At 35.3% G+C, this 16,087-nt stretch overlaps 1 protein-coding gene across 2 annotated transcripts in view; it reads left to right on the forward strand.

The window, feature by feature from the left end:
- LOC131046456 (vacuolar fusion protein MON1 homolog) overlaps nt 1-16,087 on the forward strand; it is a 224,606-nt gene that overhangs the window by 52,152 nt on the left and 156,367 nt on the right. For both annotated transcript variants that reach the window (XM_057980206.2, XM_057980207.2), the window contains exons 5-7: nt 10,023-10,124; nt 10,245-10,366; nt 11,271-11,403. In XM_057980206.2, coding sequence (XP_057836189.2) covers nt 10,023-10,124; nt 10,245-10,366; nt 11,271-11,403 — 357 coding nt within the window. The remainder of the gene's footprint in view (nt 1-10,022; nt 10,125-10,244; nt 10,367-11,270; nt 11,404-16,087) is intronic.

Here is a 16,087-nt window from a genome sequence, read left to right on the forward strand (position 1 = left end):
TCAACACTTGGTTTGGAATCTAATTTTCTGCTAGAAATTCACATTCTTCTGCTAAAATTTGCTTCTGCTCTGCCTTGAATTGATTAGAATTGATGTAGAAATGATCCCTTCTGAACATGTTTTTATAGGTGCTCTATGGCAAATGTTTCCTTAGCAAAAAATATCCTTATTCTGCTGTAAGTCACTCCTGCCTTGCCTCTTTTCTACCTCTTCTCTGCTGTAAATTCACTTATATCTCTGCTATTGTTTTAACTTTGAATTGAATTGAGGAAATTGTTTTCCTTTGATCCTCATAGGTGCCCTTTGAAAGGCTATTGGGTCGGCTATATCTTTGTTTTCTCTTTGTTTTCAAATATTTCCAATTTCAAGTCAAGTCGGCCCCTTTGTCTCATGTTTTGCATGGATTTTCATGTCATTTCCCCACATTTCATCAAGTTGGCTTCCTATCTGTTGTGATGTTTTCACACATTACCCCATTGCAAATGGGGACCCCCACTTCTTCGCTTTCTAGGTTGGCCATTGGTAGTTATAGTCTTTTGCTATTAGCCTTTCACTTGGAAGAAATGTAGTATCTTAAGTGGCAAACAAGAAGTGATTTCATCTCTGATTTAGAGTGATTCTGGTCAAGACTAAGGCAAGAGAAGTCAGGGATCCTTGGTCAAAGGACATTCGGTCCCTGGGCCAGGGACATCTATGCCACTGAATGCATCGCCGTCCTTGAACCAAGGACATTTTGTCCTTTGGCTAAGGACATTAAAGTTGAGATCAAGAAATATTGGCTAAGGAATGGACATTCAAGGACATCCCATCCTTGGTCAAAGAACATTTCGTCCTTGAGCTAAGGACAAGTGCGACATAAGAAATGATAGGGTCTGTCCTAGGCAATGACAGAGTTCATCCTTTGGCAATGACCAAGGCCCGTTAATAACAATCAGCATCTACGGATTAGCACCTCCTTTGCTATGTGAAATTAATGCAGATCAAACCTGTCCCGGACCTGAAAATTTTCAAATCAGGGATATTAAAGTCAGAAATCAGACTCAAAATCAGATGTTTACATGATCAGAAAAGTCATTTCTAGACTGTCAAGAATGAAATCAAAACTTATTAACATCTATTTTTCTGAAAAAGGTATAAATTTATGTATTTATGATCAATTCACAGTCATGATTAAGATGTTTCCATCGTCTTTTCAGGTCTGATACAAGTAGTCAGCATGAGGAATAATGGAAAAGCAACATCAAGGCAAATGGTAGCAATCAACATCAAGCATTCAAGGGTGGAGTTTTTTTCCAAGAATCATTGGCAGTATAGCCAGATGAAAGCTCAAGAATGCAAGTGATCAAGACAAGAGATAGTTTCAGAAAAATTTAATCAAAGTTAGAGGATCTATTTGAGCAAAGTCATCATCACATCAGGAGGTTGATTATGTGCAGTATCAAGAGATATGCCTCATTCATTTACATTCACACACTTGTGATGAGTCACAAAGATCGAGCAAGGTGTGGTGGCACTTAGTCATCACTTATCCAATCATATCATTTTAAGCTAAGGTGTCCAGGTTCAATGAACTTGATTCATCCTACAAAGATGATAACTACCTCATGTGGGTACATAGTTCAATGTACCTACTGTCATCATCTATTGGTTGAATCTTCGTCCCATAAATTGTAAATTTTATCATTGGTCAAGCATTAAATGCTTTGCACTAGGGTTTTATTGTAAAATCTTGGCCATTGATTGTGAATTGGTCTAAGCCACTCAATTGTAATAAGAGCACTATATAAGGCTCCACTTCCTCATTTGTAAAGTTAATAGTTAGTAGCTCAGTAGCAGATAGTAATTAGAATAGAGTAGGAAGAGAAGGCAAAGGTTGTTGCCAAAACATTGTTTTAAAAGGCATGTAAACTTCATTGAAGATATGGTGAATTCTATATGTTGATTCAACAATTTGCATTGTCTCTACTTCTCATTTGATTTTTAAGTTGTTTAGATGAAAGGAAGACTTTATGTATGATCAATGGTGAAATTCATACATCCATACTACTAGTACCTTGCTGATGGTGAAGTGCCTTGCGTAGTCAATTGGATCCATCTTAGCCAAGCTTAACTTCAATTATCATTCCTTCATTGATATGCATCAACTTGATGGTACCTATGCTTGTGGTGGTGATTTGAAAATCGTAAAGCTATCCTTAGAAGATCACACTAGCCTTGTGGAGATGTTCATAGCATGTCAAAGCAAAGTTTAGTTGAATTTCATTAAAGATTGTTCATTGCTCTTACATTCCTAGAGTTATATTAGCTTCTTAAACCCTATCTCTTTTTCCCTTTTTTTAAAATCAAGTTAACTTCACGTTCCAACAATATTCGAGCATTCAAGCATTCAATGTAACTCCATCTTGTGATTCCAGCAATATCACATCACATACTATTGAGTCTATCCAAGAGCACGTCAAGACCTGACATTTGAGAACCTTGGAGTCGTCCCACTTGATCACATAGCTTAGCATTTGAGAGATTTTGTTCAAGAGAGGATAAAATACTTAGTATTTTATTTTGTTTTGCATAGTGTCTAAAAACACAATCAACACTGTCCTTGATTTTGCATTATACTCTTTGAACCATTTTCCAAGCTAAGCTTGACCTATTCCTTGGTGGGATTTGCATTTTTTTAAATCCAATTTCCTCAAAAAGATCGTGGATTTTGGCTTGTCATGGATTTTGAGATGTCGTCGATATCATCCATTTTCCTCAAAAAAATCGAGGATTTTAGGAGGTTGTGGATTTTGAGACTTGACGAATTTTGCGAGGAAATTCCAAATTCATCAAAATTTTTGGGGATTTTAAGTCTTCATGGATTTTGCAATGAAATTCCATGCACTTGTTTATCTATTTTTTATTTATTTTTAAGCTTTTGTCACTCAAATGTGGGAATCTTCCTTCTTTTTCTTTTATTTTTTAATGATTTTTCCTTTCATTTTTCCATGATATTTCTTGCATTCGACATCCATGCCTCGCAATTTCTTTTATTCCATACTCTTGATCTCTTCATGGAAATTTTCTTCTTTCATGTTCACTTAATTTTATTCAAGAAATTTGAATCTACCTTATTTTCCTTTGAATTCTCCTTGTTTCAAAAATGAAACCTTGGAATTTTCCTTGCGATTTCCTTTTCAAGGTTTGGATTTTTTTCTCTCATTCTCATTTAAGCTTTGTAATTTTCATGACAACTTTCCCGTAACAACTTTTGAATTCCATGTATTGCCAAGCAAATTTCCTCATGATTTCACACTATATCCCTCATCTTGAAGATCATCTATTCCTTGGATTTTACCATTCATTCTCTACTAAAATTCTAGTTTCTTTTGTTTCCCTTGGATTGATTGCACATCCCTTGTTCAAATCTTGGATTTTTCTTCTTCTTTAAGGATTGATTATTCATTCCTCATCCTGGGATTGGAATTCTTGACTTGACCTACCCATTCTTGACTTAAACGTACCCTTTCTTGACTTGAACATACCATTTCAAAGGACGAACTGTTACACTCTAAGGTGATTCACTCAATCAAGGATTGATCAATGTTTTCCTTCGGATTGACAAGACATGGCTATACCTCCTAAGGGCTAGGAGACAAAAACTACTACCAAGCTGAGCAAAACTTAAGCTAAGCAAAACTCAGCAAAAATGTGGCAACTAGAAAACAATAAAATATTCATGAAAACAGAGGGAATCTTAATTTTGTTATTCCATGTAAAATATAGTGCGTAGAGATTAGAACTAAACATGGTACATAAAAAACCAATTATAAAGAGTAAAATGGCATTTTACTTTCATCTAAGAGGGTTTATGTAAACTCATAATACATCAGAAAAATCCAATATATCACTCACCAAAGAGGGTTAGTGCAGAAACGAAAGGCTCGTCCTTAAATAGGAAGTGCTACCATCATGGAGCACATCTTTTAAGGGCAGCCCCATGCCATTAAGCTAAATCCTTAGTAGAGTATAAATTGAAAGAGAAAACCTTATTTGTATTTGAAGCTAACTCAAACAAATCTATCCCAACTAAAAATCAAAACTGAAAATTTTAGGTGCCCTGGCTTTAAGTCCAAGCTAAAATTTTCTAGTTTTGCCATGCTTGTATATTTCTGCCACTAGGTGGAAAAAAGAGGAAAAAAAGGTAAATATGCATAAAAACATTTCAGAACCACTTTTTGAAAAATTTGTGCAAGTACACAATTACTTGGGATTGATCACGAGCTTTTGGTGTGTAATGGTATTGTTGATGTGTTTTTTAGGCACATGCAAACACAAAATAAAATACCTTAAGTATCTTATCCTCTCTTGAACAAAATCTCTCAAATGCTGAAGATTAGCTTAATCACTTGAGAAGACTCCAAGGTTCATGAATGTAGGGTCACTACGTGTGGATAAGCTCTGTTGGTTGATGTGATTATGCTAGAATCACAAGAGGACTTACATTCGAATGCCTGAATGCTTGATTTGCTGGAACTTAGGTCCTATCTACTCAATTGGAAGATAAAAAAGAGCAAAAGAGGTAGGGTTTGAGAGAGTCTATTCCAGGCCTTAGAATGTAAGAAGATAGATGAATGACTAGGTGGAATCCTATTGAGCGAGGTCTCACTATCAAGCTGAACAATTTGACACAAGCTCAGTGCAATCTTCTAAGGATATTTCAAAGATATTCGAATCAATACCATCAAACATTGATTACCATTCAAGTTAATGCATAAGCAATGAATGTAGAACGATGCGAAGTTAAGCTCGTATGATTCCAGTTGAACACACAAGGCACACTTACAATCAGTAAGAGGAGAGTGGTATGGACTAGGCAGATTCCACTTGAATACATTCAACAAATTCTTCCATTCAATCTAATCAACATGAAAATAAATTGAGAAGTAGAACCATGAGGCTTGTTGAAATAACAAATTTCACCATAACTTCAATGAAAAGAGTATCTTATTTACAAGTCATACCAACAATTCTTCCCTCTCCTAGTCTACTTATATTCTAATTGCTATTCTATTCTCTCCTAACTATTAGCTATTCTCCCTTAGCCTTTACAAATGAGAGACTCTGAGCTTTTATAGAGAGCTCAATACAATTCAATGGCTCATATCAATTTGAGATCAATGGCCAAGATTTTACAATGAAAACCCTTATTAAGGTTTTTTACAACAAACTCAGTTCGGCCAATGAAATAATTACAACATTTTAATATAACCAATAGATGATAAGGGTGGGTGCCTCGAAGTTTGTGCCATCCCTGGTGAGTCAGGTACGTTGAATCAAGACATGCAGAGGTAGACCTTCCTTGATTGGCGAGTGGTGATTGGGATGATGACTAGGATGCCACTTCAACTCGCACTTTGTAGGTTTGATCTTCTAACTTTGATTAACTCCTCTGAAACTATCTTTTGGACTGCCTTAGAATGAACTTTTGATGTCACCTTTATATCTCTCCTTCGAAATTCCTTCTCTTGTGACTTCTTTCATGTCGTTGATGTTATAGATCATGTCTTCGCGCAAGTGAATGCTTCTTGTTTGATCCACTTATTTCCTTCTTCATTTCCTACAAAACAAACAAGCAAGTATCAAACACACTTGATATATAGGCTTAATAAGAGCATATAAAGAAAATTCGCCCTCATAAAGGGACACTTGAAGTTGCTTTTTGCTTGTGAAGAGGAGCTCTTTAAGTGTATTCCATCCTTGATGCTCATTAAGTTTCCTTTGCCTTAATCTTCTTCATTTTCTTGAACTTCGCTCATACCCTTCAAATTGTGAAGTTTGCTCATGTAAGTTGATTCTTGAAGTTGTTTTATATGTGAATTTCGCTCCTAACACCTTGAACCTGAAGTTCTCTCCAAAAGCTTCAAACCTGAAGTTCAACTTCGCTCCAATTAGGGAATTCATGAAGTAGGCATTTCGCTCCAATGTGTCTTAGCATGAAGTAGAAATTTTGCTCCAATGTGTCTTAGCATGAAGTAGAAATTTTGCTTGAGGCTTGCAACTGCTGAAGTAGGCAATTTCGCTCCTAAAGGTGAACTCATGAAGTTCGCTCTAAAGCAGCAATTTATGAAGTTTAGAAATTCATTCAAAATGGTGTGCATGTGAGATTTTCTGTCAATCGCCTTGCTAGGTTTGCTTATCTTTCCAAACTTGAAATCTGCTCCAAACTGTTCAAACCTGAAGTTCACTCCAAAACTGTCAAACCTGAAGTTCAACTTTGCTCCAAAACAGCAGCTCATGAAGTTAGGAACTTCGCTCCACTATGCAAAGTCACGAAGTTAGGAACTTTGCTCCACTATGCAAAGTCATGAAGTTCAAACTTTGCTCCAAAAGCCTCTAACATGAAGTTCGCTCCAAAAGCCTCCAACATGAAGTTCAACTTCGCTCCAGCACATGAAGTTAATATTCTTGAATTTGCTTCATTCCCTTTGATTCTCATTTTATCAACGAAAGCTTGAAGATGTAAATTATTTCAATCTTCTGTATTCATGAATCTTGCTGCTATCCATCAGCTTGTGAAGTTCAAGTTCGCTCTCCTAAGTCAATTTGTGAAGTTCACTCCTAGATGACAACTCCCGAAGTTCAAATTCGCTCCTCTTGTTGAGATCATGAAGTTCACTCCTAAAAGTCAAGTCATGAAGTTCAAACTTCGCTCCACTCTTTCAACTACTGAAGTTATCAACTTTGCTCCAAAATGATGACTATTGTAGTTATCTTTTCTAATTCATTTCACCTATTTATACCCAACTTCACACTTAAAATCACTCCACTTTGTAAGATCATGAACTTCACTCCTTAACCCAAACTCATGAAGTAGCAAACTTCGCTCCAAATCTTAAACTCATGAAGTTGTCAACTTCGCTTCAAAAGGTGGAAACATGAAGTTCGCTCCAAGACACTTCAACATGAAGTTCGCTTGGAATTGCCGAGTCATGAAGTTAGCTTCAAGTTGAATCCATTCAAGGTGAAATGCTGTCCACCATACTTCTCTCCTCTATTCCAACTTCTCTCATGAAGGCTTGAATGTGAAGTTTACTCGTGCTGATTGAGGAAGTTTGCTCCAAATCTTGAACTGGTGAAGTATACATCTCGCTCTAAAAGCTCAAGTGATGAAGTTGTAACATTGCTTCAAACCAGCAACTCATGAAGTTGATTTGCGAGTGCTTGAATCATGAAGTAAATTGCCCTTTATCTCACTCAGGAAGCCTTGAAGGTGAAATTCGCTCCAGTCTCCTCCTTCATGAAGTTTGCTCCAATCTTCTCACACCTGAAGTTCACTCTATACCCTTGAAAGCTGAAGTTCGCTCCAAATTGTGAAGTCACGAAGTCAAAACCTAACAAAGACTTAGAGATGAGGCGGATTACAAGTGATCACTTCATTCAAATGCTCAAACACATTCTTTCAAGCAAAAACACTCAAAGAAAATTCACTCATCTATCACTCAACATGAAGTGGGCAACTTCAATGAACTCCTTAACAAGACTGACATGACGCACAAACCTTATAAACTCACCCACTTACTTCACATTTCACATAGAGCTATTCATTTGACACTTGGCCATTTGAGTGCCTATATATCTCCAATGCAAAGGCTAATAGCAAAGACGTGACACAACCTAAGCAAGAAAAAAGTGGGGGTCCCCATTTGCAATGGGGCGATGTGTGAATATCTCACAACAGGTACTATACCAGCAACTACCTTAAAGGGAAGATTCTTGAAGCTTTTTATCCGTAGCATCAATCCTAAAGGTCATATTTGATTGTTTAAGGTTTGATTGTTGTGTTTCAAGCGGCTATCATGTTGGAGATGGTAAGAAAAAAAGTTGGGGATAAGTACAACTTCTGAATAGGAAGAAATAATAATAGATTGTTTCTTCCATAGAAGTAAATATTCCCAAAAAATTATGATTACACTCATTTTTCTGTGAATTGGTACCACAGGTGATTTTTTCTCCAAAAATTCCATCTTTTAGAAAACCATTGACTGTGATTTTCAATGAACTTTTCGCATTTAAATTGCTTTAAAATTGTATCCAAAACTTTAATCAATCTCTAGTGAACCTGTGAAATCCTCAAAACCGATGAAATGGCGAAATATTTTATGAATAACATAGTCACACGACATTTTTAGGGCATGGCCACAAGTGGGAGCTTTCTTGGATGTGCATAGAAGGAACAACTAGTTGCAAACTTGCAGGGAGTGAAGAAGAAATGCATTTTAGTTAGAGGTAGGCAATTCTTTGCTGTAACATTGTCGCAAATACATTTCATAATTTCACACCAGATGAATTGTTATTACACAAAATTCAAGTAATGTATACAAATAAATGAATAATTTGTGAAATAAAGTTTTCATTGCGCACATCACAAGGATCTTTCAATTTAAATTGACAAGATTAAAACAATTAAATCTATTTTTTTGGTGGGGCTTCTGTCCAAAGAGAGCATTTTACTATATGATATGTTAATGGTCTATATTTTGAGGTTATATTTTAGTTCATTGTTCATACTTCATATTTTGTATGTACTTAATCATGGTTGAATTTTATCTATATTCAAATGCTAGGATTTTTGTCAATATTGTCACACATGGTTTAATTTTGTGTCTACTTATCTACATAGATTATTATATAAAATTTTCAATGTGCACATCACAAGGATCTTTCACATAAAATTAACAGAATAAATAATGTTAAATCTATTTTACTATAGTGATAGGTAAATGGTCTATATTCTGATGTTATATTTTAGCTCGTTGTGTCTGTTTTATATTTTATGTCTACTTTATCATGGTTTAATTTTATGTCTACTTCTTATCTTTATTTTCTTCTCAACAAAATTCTCAACAAAATTGGTCTAAACAACATTTGATGGTCTATCTTTTTCTAAATTGCTAGCTTTGTAAATCATCTCTCTAGAGAGAAATAATCTGTATATCTGGCTAAATGGCTTGAATCTAATGCTAATTTAAGGTCTTTGTCATATTATTGCTTTGGTTGATGCATACGACAATGCTATAATTTCATTTTCACCTAGTTTTTTAATTAGAAGTGAAGAGGTAATGTTATGTGTAGGTCTTCATAAATAGTTTATCCTTGTCTCAAGTTGTATAAAATCTCTTGGCTGCATAAAAACATCAGCCTGATGTTTTTATGTATCCCAATATTGCACCAAGATGTCCAATCTATAATATTGGTCATTGTGATTTTCTATGCTTATTTTGATGTTATGCATATATATTCTAAAGTGTGTTTTGTGTCTATCTTCTATTACTTTATATGTCAGTAGTTTGACTAAATTTGAAGGTTTGATTTAATAGCAAATCTTTGTGACATCATAATCTTGGTCATTGTGATTTTCTATGCTTATTTTGATGTTATGCATATATATTCTAAAATGTGTTTTTTGTCTATTACTTTATACGTCAGTACTTAGACTAAATTTGAAGGTTTGATTTAATAGAAAAACTTTTGAATGTGACTTGGTTTTGTATCTTGAATCTTTGAAAATACATAATTCATACCCATTTGACTCAACTTGTTAGGACAAATTGTTTCTCTTTTAGCGATTGATTAGATTTTTATTTGGATGATATATGCTTTGAAGCTTTAAAATGAACAATTGTTTAGTTAACTGGAAATGACAGGATGATATTCCTGGAGTCTTGTTAGTTTAAATCATCTGCATATGAAAAATAATTGGGCAAGTGTGGAAAATACCATGATATTGATCTTGTCAAATTGCCTTTAACTTTATCATTTGGCATTTCAAAACAATTTTAGTTTTTTCCCACCTCATTTATAATGCATAAATGGATGTGCAAAATTGTACTTTCAGATACATGCAAATTCAGAGAAATTGTCATGTAGTGTATATTTTACTTGAATTCCTCACAGTAAAAGTATATACTTTTAGATTATATTACACTTCCTTTAAATTTGTTAAAGACTTGTGAATAATGTATTGTTGATCCGGATTCCAGATCGTTTTTTTAGTGAAGGGTCCAATATATCTTGTTTGCATAAGTTGTACAGAAGAACCATTTCAAGCTTTGAGGGCTCAGCTTGAACTTCTTTATGGCCAGGTAATTATTGTTTCCTGTTCTCTTTTCTGTGAGATTAAGACAAATACTTTCTATATCTATTTTATATTTCACCTTTGTATGTTTTTTCTACCTGAACTTCTTTTCATTTTTGTTCGTCAGATGTTGCTCATATTAACAAAGTCAATAGAGAGGTACTTCTATAAAAATTCCAAGTTTGACATGAGGCCTCTACTTGGAGGGACAGATGTGGTCTTTTCCTCCCTTATACATGCTTTCAGCTGGTATAGCATTCTCAACTCTCCAAACTGTTTTAAATATTTGTTTTGTATGCCTTGGTTTTAAATGAAGGAATCAGTCATTTAATATTGTGTCATTAAGTATTTAAACTTTGTAATTCTTCTAAACGAAATAGTTACTTAAAATTTTGAACTTTCATCTTGATGGGTTCTTGACATTGTAAGTCATGGTTAGTTTTGGAATATACGTATACATATGGTTCACATCCAAGCTAACTGATTCTAATCCTTTGGAGTTTCTAACTTTGGTATCTTTAGTAACACAACGCTCTTAATGATGACAAATGCAAAGACAAAGGATTTTAACTTTTCAGCTTAAAAGCTCATCCAGGGCTTATTTAGGCAAACAATTACATAAAAAGATGTATGATGTCACAGACAAACTTCCATGGAGAACTTAACTAGAATTTCTTAATTGATCAGCTAGGGATATATAACAGCTGAATTGGTTAAGCACAATTGATGAGGATGATGGGGTATGATAAAATAGCCATCCACTGAGTTTCAAACCCCCAGAGGCGCATTTGGGCCAGGTTTGATACTTGGGTGACTTTGTGGATGGGATCTCCCTGCACATGGTTGCTTAGCAGAAGGCAACTTTCTGGTTTAGAGTTTATATGTATGCTTACTCAAATTGTTGTAATCTGCTATATAAAAGCAGAGATACGGATATTTATGTAATCGGCTTGTCTCCATAAAAATAATAAAAATAAAAAGATGCACATAGATTATTGAAAATCTGTACCTGAAAAGGAACATATAATTAAACTGCAGAAGTCTAATATTTACTCAGTGGATTGTGTACTCTTTTTCTTTTATGGATGTCTCTTTCCATGATAATAACTATCCACTATATTTACAGATTTGCTCATTTTGTTTTGTCTTGAAGGAACCCTGCAACATTTTTACATGCCTATACATGTGTTCCTCTATCTTTTGCCACAAGACAAGCTGCAGGTGGTGCCCTGCAAGATATTGTGGATTCTCAGGTCCTATTTGCTATTCTTATGTGCAGACATAAGGTAAATCCTGTGCTTTGTAAGCTTTGTTGTATTCAGTTTGGTTTTACACATGAATTTAAAACTCTTAGCCTATTAGGGTCGTAGGCATGTGTTGGCAGTTATATCTCAGGCATGAATCAGAAGGGGATACCATTGAGGGCAAAGCTCTTACTGCCATTTTAAATAAATATTTGCTTTTACTTTAATCCTCGGAGATCTGATCTTGCTTAAAAATTATGACAAACATTTAATATTGTGTATGCTAAATGAAGGGTTTTGTCACAACAAAATCTGTAGAAGGAATATATTAATATTCATTGATTAGAAAAAAAACAGAAGGACCATGTCTTTCATCAGAGAAAATGCAAAGAGCATCCTCATAAAAAAGAAGAAAATTAAAAAATATACGATAAAAAGGCAACTGGCAAAGAATCTAGATCCTGGACAAGTTTAGGTTTGCAAATGTACAGTCATTGTGTCAACATTGACAGTCCCTCTTTGCAGCGGGTAAGCATTGGAAAAAGAAAAAAGAACATTGAAAAAGCCTACCTTGCCTTCTCTTCATTCAAAATTCTGTGAATGTTGTCACTAATTAATGTTTTTCCGACACCATCAATGTGGGATTTCTCAATTTTGATGTGAATTCGTATCTAAGCAGTTCTACAGACATCTTTTAGCTGGACATTTTCAGTATCATTCTTTGAACTGGAAGCCTTACTGGTAGCAAATTCAGACACAGGCTTAGTTTGGCTCATGATCTTTTGAAATGGTCATTTTTGTATCTGGTATTTGGTCAATAGAAGTGGGTCTTGTTGATGTGTTTTTTATGACAGTGCCTAACATAGAATAAAGTTACCAACGGTCACCTTACTCTCTCTTGATCAACGTGCGATTGTAGGCTAAGATTGCACAAAGTTCAAACAATTGAGTCCAAGGTTCCTAAATGCGATGGACGTGACTCAGTTGGTTGATGTGATATATTGGTAATCCAAGGGGCCTTACGTACACTGAAGAAGGTTTTGATGAATTTATTAACGTCAAAGGTTAACTTCGTGAAAGATTTGGCAATGAAAGACTCTTTTTAGGATTTTCAGGTTTAAAATATGCGGAAAGTAAATAGGAAGGGTTTAGAATCGCTATTCTAATCTAATCTAAATCTAAGAACAAGGAGACACGGATTGCTTTAGTGAAACACAAACCACACTCTGCTTAGCCACTAGGAGACAACTACACAAAGGCAGTGCAATCTTCAAAGGTTGTGCGAAATGTTCTCAAAACACCAATGAACTCCATCAATGAACGATGGCCACCCAATGATCGAAGTTAAGTTTCCATGTATATAAGGCTCAGACTAACTGTACAAAGTTAGCAACAATTAGCTATTAACAAAAGGTATGAGCATGGTTTTGCACTATAAACAATCTCATCAATCCCATTCATCTAACAACTTCAAAGAAAATCTAATCTAAGTGAAGAGAGCAAGACCATGCAAGTTTCCAAAACAAAACAAGTAATACACCATCAAATTGAACAATGTATTAATTTACGGCTTCAACACCTTATCGTAACAATCTCAAAATCAATCTCCCCCCTTACAAATCTGTAATATCCCTTGCCAAATCTGTCCTCAAAATGTTGATTATAGGCTCAAGGAATATTATCAAACACTTAGCATATAATGTATGAAACCGCTGTTATGAATTTTCTGATTGTCTTCTTTGAATTCGTAGGCTGCAAATGAAGTTATTAAAGGCTTCTAAGTTCTAACAATGCAAGGTTGTTATAGAAATTATATACTAGCTGTTTCAGACCTTTACACACACATGTAATGACTGAAATTAACTAGTACAGCTAGTTGACATAAAGACAAACACTTGCCATGCATCCCAATGTACACCTACAGCCACTGGGCATTTAAGCAAATAGTTGGCATACAAGCCATATGCTGATAATAAACCAAATACAAATAACCATAAAACTTAATTTGTAATGCAACTCAAGATACGTGGCAATGCAATAAACAATAATCTAGAAGTCTTTATTGGAATGTAGCAAACAACAATGGTAATAACAAGTATGGATCTTGTTAACTACAGCAGTAACCATAAACTTTATTGTTCCTTTTTGATAGACTTTATCTTGGCCTTCTAAATGCTACATTTATCCTTCTCTTATACCAAAGCTGCTAAAGATGATTTCCTTTGATTTTATTGTGTCTTCTAAATAAAAATTGCACCATACAGGTGCACCCAGCAATGAGGGTATACAGCAGGCTTTTTGCAGCAGCTGTATAGCTTAAGAAGCAAGCTAATGACTAAAGAAAATCACCAACACAATAATCTCGATCTGCCAGTTGAAAACCCCTTTGGATCTGCTTTGAATGTCCATGAAACTTCTCCAATTTAGCCCAATTAGAACTCTTGAATGAAGCTCTCCTGAATGCCAAATTCACTGGATATTTCACCAACTCAAATGGCTGCAACACTGAAGATTTTCCGTTCTCCAATGGCTGTTGAAAGCATGAAACCCTCAGTCTCTTCTCCCAAATCGAGTTCAAAGAAAATAGATGCATAACATAATAATCGAACTTCTCTTTTTTCATGCTTATATATTCTCCATAAGAAGTTTGAACCTCTCCCAAAAGGGCACATTTAATCATTTTAATGAAATATTATTTCATTTGCTTAAACTTTGGGTTATGTGCCGGATAATTAATTAATAATTTGGCCCCCTCTTTAATGTTGAAAATGACCCTTTCTTTATGGAATAATAATAACTTATAACATAACATTAAATGGCCTCATAATAAAATTTATTAGTAAAGTTATCACTTTATTAATCATCAAATAAGCGTAACTCCATGATTAATCAATATTTCTTCATTCTGTGTGCACCGAGGAGATTGAATATCATGGTTGAGTTTGTTCTTCACAGGGTTGAAGTCCAGTTAAAGGTAATGGCTGGTGGTGAATACTTTGAAAGTAGAGAAAGGCATTGATATTACAGTTCGAACTGTCTGAAGGGAAAATCGCAGGGAATGTATTTTGACTGAGATTGTGAATGATGCTGGCCGCTTTTCCCAGCAGGGTGTAGTAACCTCAAGTTTGCAGAAAATTTAGAGGTATGCATCATAGTTTCAGCGCTGGAAGTTATTATTACTAGCTGTAGTGTTATTAGAGGAATGCCACGATCCAATATAGCGCAGCCTATTGTGGAATTCACAGGATTAACTCCAAACGTCCCTTGGCTGTTGCTGTCTTCTGCACTCAGTTCCACATCAGCATTTGCCACTGTATGTGCCTTTGGCGTGAACTATGGGGGGTGTTAGGATGCTATAAGTGCCGTTGGATTTTGGGGCATTAGCTGCTAGCTGTCACTGTAATCCACTTCAGCTTCAATATCCTCCTCTTCCTCATCTTCATCTGACTAGCAGTTATTGCTGGGAACATGAGTAAGGGAGTATTCGGGTCTGCAACTGTCCATCATTAAGGAGCTTAAACAGCATCTGGGTCTTCTTCCTCCACGACAAGGTTAGAACAGGTTCATTCTGTGCTGACATTGTAATGGAAATAATGACTTTGTCTGCAGTAAATTGTGTTGTACATTCTGAAATGAATCCTATGATTTGAAAGAATTGATTCAAGCTATTTGGTTGAGAGTACTTCGAAACTAGATTGTTTATATGGGTTGATGTAATGTCCCCGATTTTAGCCTGGAATTGTTTAAGGAGAAATAAGGGGAAATTATTTAATTTAATATTATATAAGTTGTCTCATTACATTTATTTAAAATCACACGTGAGATGACTTTATATTTTATTAAATTAATAAAATGACTAAAGTATAAAATTAAAATAATAAAAAAGTCACTTAATAAATAATAAAGTGTACCTACCCTCTTCTAGAAGGAATCTCATGATGGGTTATGAAAAGGATAAATAGAAGAGGGTGATTGATGATCATTAGATTGGAGATTTGGATTTGAAATTGATGAACTGATGCGTTGCATTGGTTGAATCTCTGAGGACGCAAACCTTTAGCAGATTGAGGAAGGGCTGGACGAAACCCTAGCTTCTTCTTGGGAGTGGAAGATACTCAGTTTTCCACATTGTGCATAATGAGTTGATGGTGGTTGGGAAGGACAAATCAGTCCTTTCACTTGAGCTTATTGAGGTTTCATATCAGATTCGAGGTATTTGCATCAGACTTTTAGACTACCTCGATTTTACTCATTATTCATGGTGAATACATCTTTGTTGTGTTTGAAGACATCTATCTTGTCTAAGGAAAAAGGGGATCCATTTTGGAGTGATTAGGAGGTGATTTAAGTGTTTGCAGCAGGTAACCAGTCTGAAGTAGTTTTTCATCTTTCTCGATTTTTTCCATTGGTCTTAGTAGATGCATGCTTTCATGTGTTTGAGATCAGCGAACCTACCTGTTGTGACCTTTTCACACATCGCCCCATTGCTAACGGGGACCCCCCTCTTTGCTAGCTTTTTGCATTGTTAGGTTAGGGTTTTGGTTGCTTAGTGGGCAATTTTGCGTTTCCCGTGCCCGAGTCTCGGAGTTTTGATCATGCCTAGTGCCATCTAGGGTTTTTTGAAGTGTTAGGATCACGTTGCAAAAGTTGATATTTTTAATGATCCTAAGTTTTGCTAAGTGTTAGACCTATTCAATGTTAGCATGTTTTTAAACACGCGCATCAA

Source organism: Cryptomeria japonica, chromosome 7 (genome assembly GCF_030272615.1).
Source record: "Cryptomeria japonica chromosome 7, Sugi_1.0, whole genome shotgun sequence".
NCBI lineage: Eukaryota > Viridiplantae > Streptophyta > Pinopsida > Cupressales > Cupressaceae > Cryptomeria > Cryptomeria japonica.